This window comes from Grammomys surdaster, unplaced genomic scaffold, assembly GCF_004785775.1.
Source record: "Grammomys surdaster isolate TR1022 unplaced genomic scaffold, NIH_TR_1.0 172, whole genome shotgun sequence".
NCBI lineage: Eukaryota > Metazoa > Chordata > Mammalia > Rodentia > Muridae > Grammomys > Grammomys surdaster.
This window is the reverse complement of record NW_021604620.1, coordinates 3678452-3685748: the sequence shown is the minus strand read 5'-3', so window position 1 is coordinate 3685748 and position 7297 is coordinate 3678452. Positions and strand designations below refer to the sequence as shown.

The window sequence follows — 7297 nt, the reverse complement described above, 5'->3', positions numbered from 1 at the left end:
GTGCATATTTGTGTGTCATGTATGTGCATGTATGTGGCATGCATGCATGTGCACACATGCATTTGCCTGTTTCTCTGTATATTTCATTTTCATTTTTGTCTTCTTTTATATTTGCAGAGGGGTTGGATGAGTGAGAACGTTGTGAGACTCTGAGAGGAGATGAGAAAGGGGAAAGCGTGACCAGAATATACTGTAGGAAAAAATTACTTTCAATTAAGAATAGGAGCCCTCGTTAGGGACCTATAAGGACCCATGCCTAACTAGCTTCTATCCAAGGATTTATAAGGGTGGCATTATTTAGCCTGCCCCATCGGTTACCACCCAGAATGGAATGAGAGAACATCACTGTGACTTTAGGACTGGCAACTCCCTTGAGGTCTTTATAGTCCTGCATGGGATTCCTCGTGTCTTATCTCAAAATATCCCTGGTCCCGCAAGCAACTCCTTCTTCTTTCCTTTAAGGTACCAGGGGTTAGTCCATATCTGTCACTGTGATAAATGCCATAACCAAAACAACTCGGGAAGGAAAGGGTTTATTTCAGCTTGTACTTCCAGTTAACAACCCATGACTGAAGGGAGTGAAGGCAGGAACCTGGAGGCAGGACCCAAAGCAGAGGCAATGGAGCAGTGCTGTCTGCTAGCTTACTTTCCAGTGCATACTTGACTGGCTTTTTATACACCCACACCCTCCTTCCTAGGAATGATGCCGCCCACAGTGGACTGTCATCAATCATCATCTAGACAGTTCCTCACAGATGGAGCCACAGAGAGATCTGATGGAGGCAATTCTTCAACCAAAATTCCCTCTTCCAAAGCCAGGCAGTGGTGGCGCATGCCTTTAATCTCAGCACTTAGGAGGCAGAAGCAGGTGGATTTCTGAGTTCGAGGCCAGCCTGGTCTACAGAGTGAGTTCCAGGACAGCCAGGACTACACAGAGAAACCCTGTCTCGAAAAACCTAAAAAAAGAAAGAAAGAAAGAAAGAAAGAAAGAAAGAAAGAAAGAAAGAAAGAAAGAAAGGAAAAGAAACAAAGTAACCCTAGGTGCATCAAGTTGGCTATAAAAATGAGCCAGCACACCATGTCTTTCTAGGGAACCGGGATTACAGATGGGCTGCTGCCCAGATGTGATAGTTCCAGGTTCTCATATTGCTCAGCCACGTTCCCAACAGAGCCATCCCCAGCCCCCTGCTCTAACTCTGCAGGTGCTTTACCCAAAGCCAACCAGACTTTTTTTTTTTTTTTTTTTTTGGTTTTTCAAGACAGAGTTTCTCTGTGTAGCCTTGGCTGTCCTGGAACTCACTCTGTAGACCAGGCTGTCCTTGAACTCAGAAATCCACCTGCCTTAGCCTCCCAAGTGCTGGAATTAAAGGCATGTGCCACTGCTGCCTAGCCCAACCAGACTTCTTTTTGAATCCAAGAAATGGTGGCTGGAGCCAGTCCAGGATGGCTCTTGAACATTTAATACACTCATTTCTTCCCATCTTGTTTTTCAATAACTACCGTGTTTATAGCTTGGAACCAGTCATGATGGGGACATTCATGTGACAGAAATCTGTGACACTAAGACACAGGGCCTCTTCCTCCCAAAGAGCCAACTGCTAACTACCTTCCTGACAGATGACTGGCTCTGGGCTACATCAAACCACAGTTCATACAACCACCAAGCATGAGGACATTTCGGCCCATCTCAATGAAATGCAAATTAGATGTTTCTTTTATCTATTTATTTGTTAAACACCTGGGACAGAGCTTCTGAAAGTCTGAAAGTCGGGGTGCTGACAAGTCATAATCATGCTTTCAGGTTCTAGGTATACCCCCAAATCCGTGATGCTGGTAGAAACACCTGCAAAAAGCTATTTACTCACTGCAGGGTTTTGACTTCTCACTTAACATGCAAAGGAGCTACGTGTGGCAGGTCACATACGTAAACACTGAACAGACATGTCAGGGAATGTACTGAGAACACACTCTGAAGTTTTCACGTGACCTTTCCTTCTCATTTCTTATCTTTACATGATTTGAACTGTCCCTTCGGGCCTTCCATTAGTGTGGGTCTTTTTGCAGTCCTTTCTACATTAAATCTTTCCAAGAATCATTTAAAAACGGACACCAGCCTATCACCTCTCTCACCTAAGAAAACAAATTGAACGTCCTGTTCAGTAAGTCCGTGGCCTGTTCGCCATAGGCTAGAGGCTAAGCTGTGAGGCTGTGAGGTAGGGGTGGAGGTGAGAGTTCAGTCATAATGAACCTTGACCTTGCCCACATCCAAACTAGACAAGTCTCCATTGCAAAACATCTGGAGGGATGAACCTGACCTGTCTTTCAACCTCAGCTTGACCATCTTCTCCATGTATTTCCGGTAGGCCCTCTGGATGACGGCAGCACACTGCTCCTCCTCCTTTCTCTTGGTGGTGGTGACGATGGGCTCATACAACTTCTTAAAAGGATTGGCCTCCATGAACTTCTCCTCCATCATGGCTTTCATGGTATCCAAGCCGCTAGAGTTCCCGAGGACCCTGGTGGTGAAAGCAAAGAGAACGTCCAAGCAATGGAGGCGATCGCCCATCACCATGGGCAAGTCCATCATGAGGAACTGAAACTTATTAGGCTTGGCCACGCGCAAGGGCTCCGGCAGGGCGTCGGCAAAGTCGGAGAGGGCAGAGTACTGGATGAACTGTGTTGCTTCGGGGTCAAACTTCTCCCAGATCTCATAGAAGATTTCAAAGTCGTCTTCCCCCAGGGGGTCCTCGCTCTCCTCCGTGGCTGTATTGAAGTTTTCTAGGATCACAGCGATGTACATGTTGACCACGATGAGAAAGGAGATGATGATATAGCTGACAAAGTAGACTATGGCGATCCGAGGCTGCTGGCAGCTGTCTCCGGAGGAGGAGTTGCAGTGGGCGTGGGCGTCTGACTCCAGCATGGGGTTGAGGAGAGTGTCCCAGCCGGCTGAAGTGGTTATCTGGAAGAGACAGAGCATGCTGCCCGAAAAGGTTTTGAAGTTGAAGATGTCGTCGATCCCAGAGCCCTTCTTCACTTTGGAAAACCAGTTCATCCCAAAGATGGCGTAAATGAACATCACCAGAAAGAGCAGCAGGCCGATGTTGAAGAGAGAGGGGAGAGACATCATCAAAGCAAACAGGAGCGTCCTGATTCCCCTGGCTGCCCGAACCAGTCTGAGGATTCGACCAATGCGAGCCAAGCGGACAATTCTGAAGAGCGTGGGCGGGAAGGGAATGTTACTGTTCTCCAAGCCAGAAACCAAGGTACCTAGAGAAGGAGGACCAGTGAATTCCCAGCATGCACTCCAGCTTCAACCTCAGCCAGTCTTCCACCTCAGAATCCTGAGGGGCCAACTTGTTATACACACTTTGTTGTTTATACACAAAACTAAGAACTGTCCACTTGTGTTTCAATTTGAAAAAATAATCTCTAAGGGCCATATGATTTTAGATGGGACTTTTTGAGAGGGCTGGAATGCATATGCCATTGAAGTTAAAGAAGGAAAATATGGCCATTTATAAAGGGTTATTAGCTATTGCATTTTCTGTTTAGCTACCCCCGGGGCAACACCTGTCATGATTTTCCCTATTTACTGGATGCAGATGGAAAACACGCCCTTTTTTTCAGATGTTGACACTTTCAGAGTGCATGGAGACATTTAATCTGAACTATGGCTTAACCCTTGACTGAGCTACAGAGGAAAACTGTAGAGTCTGAGAGACCCAAGCTTATTAAAAGGGACAGATGCTTATTCATCTGGGGTTCTGATACAGCCCTCTGTGGTGAAGACAGACTAACTGTAGTGTGTAGAGCTGGAGGGAGAAAGCAGGCCTGAGATTTTCTTCTACTCCAGAGATGCCCACTGATCCCTGTTTGATGTTCTGCTCACCCTGAGGACCCCTGAGGGATCATGAAGCTCACACATGTTCTCTGCTGCAGACACACCCGAAATGGTGTCTCAGAGCTTTGTGCAAACTGATGAATATTTGGACCCAAAATGTCACCATGTTTTCTCATTGCTTGCCCAGCAGGCAAGTGCTATGAGGAGTTAAGGCATTTACATTTTGGCCCAAATATTATAGAATGGCTGGAACATGCTTGCCTTGTGTAGACATGGTCTTCCCCTTACTCTGAGGTCATTAGGGATCACAGCAGTGAAAATGCTTTTGCCAGTCTCCTAATGACTACAGAGAACTCACTCACTAAACCTCATCATCCGACTGTGTAAAAGACGTATGCTAGTTGGACAGACGATCCTAGCAAGGATGGTGCTCACTCAACAATACTAGCCCTTTTGGGCTTAGCCCTGAATCCTTCCTGGACTGATTGGGCCTGTATGAATCTGTCTTTTCTCTGAGTGCAGTTTTTGGTTTTTTTTGGTTGGTTTTTTTTTTTTTTTTTTTTTTTTTTGTGAGCCACACGACTTGGTATTCAACTAAAATGAGTAAGCCTTCCTTGCCAGTTAAATGGCTAACTCCTAGACTCCTGCTCACACTCATTTTGCGTTACTTATAAAAGCTCAAGGAAGAGCTTGGAGGAAGTGTGGAGGCCAGGTGCTGGATGTGGGCACATATAAGTACATGGAACTCTGCACATCGGTGAGCAGCATTTGGCTTCTTGTGAAGGTTTTGTCCTGCATTGGAGCGAAGTTTCTAGTAGCACATGTGATTTCCATGATCTAGCAGCTGTTAGAAGGACCCCAGAGATAGTTCTAGAAGCTGCACAATGCCCAGCACATTCTGGAATGGGTGATGACCCTCTTCGCCTATGGGAGGAAGGGCTCACGGCACTCCCTTTGGTGCAGGGCGGTACCCGACTCATCTGTCCACTGTTCTCTACCCTCCGTTGACATCAATTTCACCAGAACTTGGGATCAGGACTAATTCATAAGGATCATAGGTCTACTTTGCTGCCAACATATGAGCCTATTTATACTATCTTCAGAAACCTAACAGCTTAGAACCCAAGCAGACTCCCTTCATGATCTGCATTACTTGATATCGAGAGAAACCACTCATGTCTAAACCTGTGACACAGCCTTTCTGAGATGAGATGAAGCCTCCATGTGTAAAATTTGGTTCTCCTTGTCTTCATTGCTTTCTGAACTACGAGAAAGTCTCTTAGACCCTCCTGCGCTGTGTGAAAGACGGAGCTCAGTCAGAAGCGACAGCACACATCTATAATCCCAGCACCTGGGAGGCTGCTGTGGGAAGTTTTAATAAGCTTGAGGCCAGCCTAGGCTGTACGATAAATTCCAGATCTACCTGCACTACAGTGATACCCATCTTAACATTCCTCCTCAAAAAAGAGAAAGAGGAAAAAAAAGTCAAATAGACTAATAAGTTGTAATTAATTACAATCAAATTTCAAGGACCCAAATAAACTCTAATGGCTTATCCATGAAAAAGTAAAATTCTTAATGTGCACAAGGCTGGGTTTTGATTCTCAGCATAAAAAAAAAGAAAGAAAAAGAAAGAAAGGAAGGAAGAAAAAAGAGAAAGAAAGAAAAAAGGAAGGAAGAAAAAAGAAAGAGAGAGAAAGAAGGAAGGAAGTGAAAAGAAAGAAAGAAAGAAAGAGAAAGAAGGAAGGAAGGAAGAAAGAAAGAAAAAAGGAAGGAAAGAAGAAAAAAGAAAGAGAGAGAGAAGGAAGGAAGGAAGAAAAAAGAAAGAAAGAGAAAGAAGGAAGTGAAAAGAAAGAAAGAAAGAGAGAGAGAAAGGAAGAAAGGAAGAAAAGAAGGAAGAAAAAAGAAAGAAAGAGAAGGAAGGAAGGAAGAAAAAAGAAAAAAGAGAAAGAAGGAAGTGAAAAGAAAGAGAGAAAGAAGGAAGGAAGGAAGAAAAAAGTAAAAAGAAAGAAAGAAAAAGAAGGAAAGAAGGAAGAAGAAAGGAAGGAAGGAAGGAAGGAAGAAAGAAAGAAAGAAAGAAAGAAAGAAAGAAAAGAGAGAAAGAAAGAAAGTAAGAAAGAAAGAAAGAAAGGCTAGAGATGAAAAGCATAAGTTTCTGCTGTAGTGACCTTGAGTTTGGTCACCAGCACCCACATCAGATCGGGGTCTGGAACTCCAGCTCCAGAGGTGCAATGTCTTTGGCTCTGGTCAACTTGGTCACCCATACACATAATTTTAAAATGATAGAAATAAAAATTTTCCAAAAAAAGAAGTAAGAAAGAAAACACAAGACAAGAAAGGGAGTAAGTGCATGCTAATAACGCTTTCTCCCATTCGCTCTCTGCTTGATGCGGCAGAATTTTAGCTATGAAAAATCCACTGGTTATATAAAGAGGCTTGCCAGTGAGTAGGGTCAGAGCAGCTGGGACACATGCAGCCCAAACCCTGATCCAAGTAAACATGGGATTCAGGATAAGGAGTGGGTACTGCTTCTTGTGTGGGGCAGTCTTGACAGCTGAATGGGAAGCAAGGGAGCCCCGGCAATGGATCCTGATCTAACAGATGCTCTGGTACCCTTGTGAGTTTTGAACACGGTCACCAACATCAGTACTAACTGCCAAGCTCCTAAAACCACAAACTGCCCCCATGGGAGCTCACAGTAGCACAGAAAAGGTGGGAATCCTATTTGCCACCTGAGATGTCAGGAAGCACTGCAACAACTGTTAATGGAGATACTTTGTTTCTCTTCATTGAACAAGCAAATCCATCGAGAGAATGTAAATCACCACCTTGTGGCAATTTCCCAACAGAGCATGCAGTCCTTAGCCCCCTACTGCCACCTGGTTTTTCCACACGCTACACTAAGCCTAATCTGTTGCTTTGTGGAGAAGTGTGACACACTTCCAAATGATTATCTTTAGGGTTTGCTTCTACCTCTCCTGGAAAGCCCTGGCTACTGGTTTTACTTACTAATGATAGAAAGAACCACGACCACACAATCAAATAAGTTCCAGCCATTGGTGAAGTAGTGTTGCCTCAAAGCAAAGACTTTGATGAGACACTCTACGGTAAAGATGACCACGAAGGCTATGTTGAGGATATCAAAGATTTTCGTCACTTCTTCGGACTGGCCATCAGATTCAGCCATCATGATAATCATGTTTAGGACAATAAGACCCAGAATGATGACGTCAAAGACCTGACTTGTGACCAGGTCAAACACAAAGGCTTGACATTTGTTCTGAGGACAAAAAAGAAAGGAGAAAATTACGTCATTAAGACAACAAAATTTTCCAGGGCTTCAGCTGAATATGTAAAAGTGGAGGGCCCTGCTGGGCATAGGTGGAAGAAGAGAACCTTGACCTCATGAAGGCTGGATGCCCCAGGGGGTGGGAATTTTGAGGGTGGGGAGGT

The 7297-nt window shown here is 44.6% G+C and overlaps 1 protein-coding gene across 1 annotated transcript in view; it reads right to left on the bottom strand.

Annotated features, from left to right (window-relative positions):
- Window positions 1-2233: 2233 nt before the first annotated feature.
- Window positions 2234-7297, bottom strand: part of Scn11a (sodium voltage-gated channel alpha subunit 11) — a 73196-nt gene continuing 68132 nt past the window's right edge. The window contains exons 25-26 of the mRNA XM_028767279.1: window positions 6854-7124; window positions 2234-3270 (exon numbers count right to left, since the gene is read on the bottom strand). Of these exons, the coding sequence (XP_028623112.1) occupies window positions 2234-3270; window positions 6854-7124 (1308 nt within the window). The remainder of the gene's footprint in view (window positions 3271-6853; window positions 7125-7297) is intronic.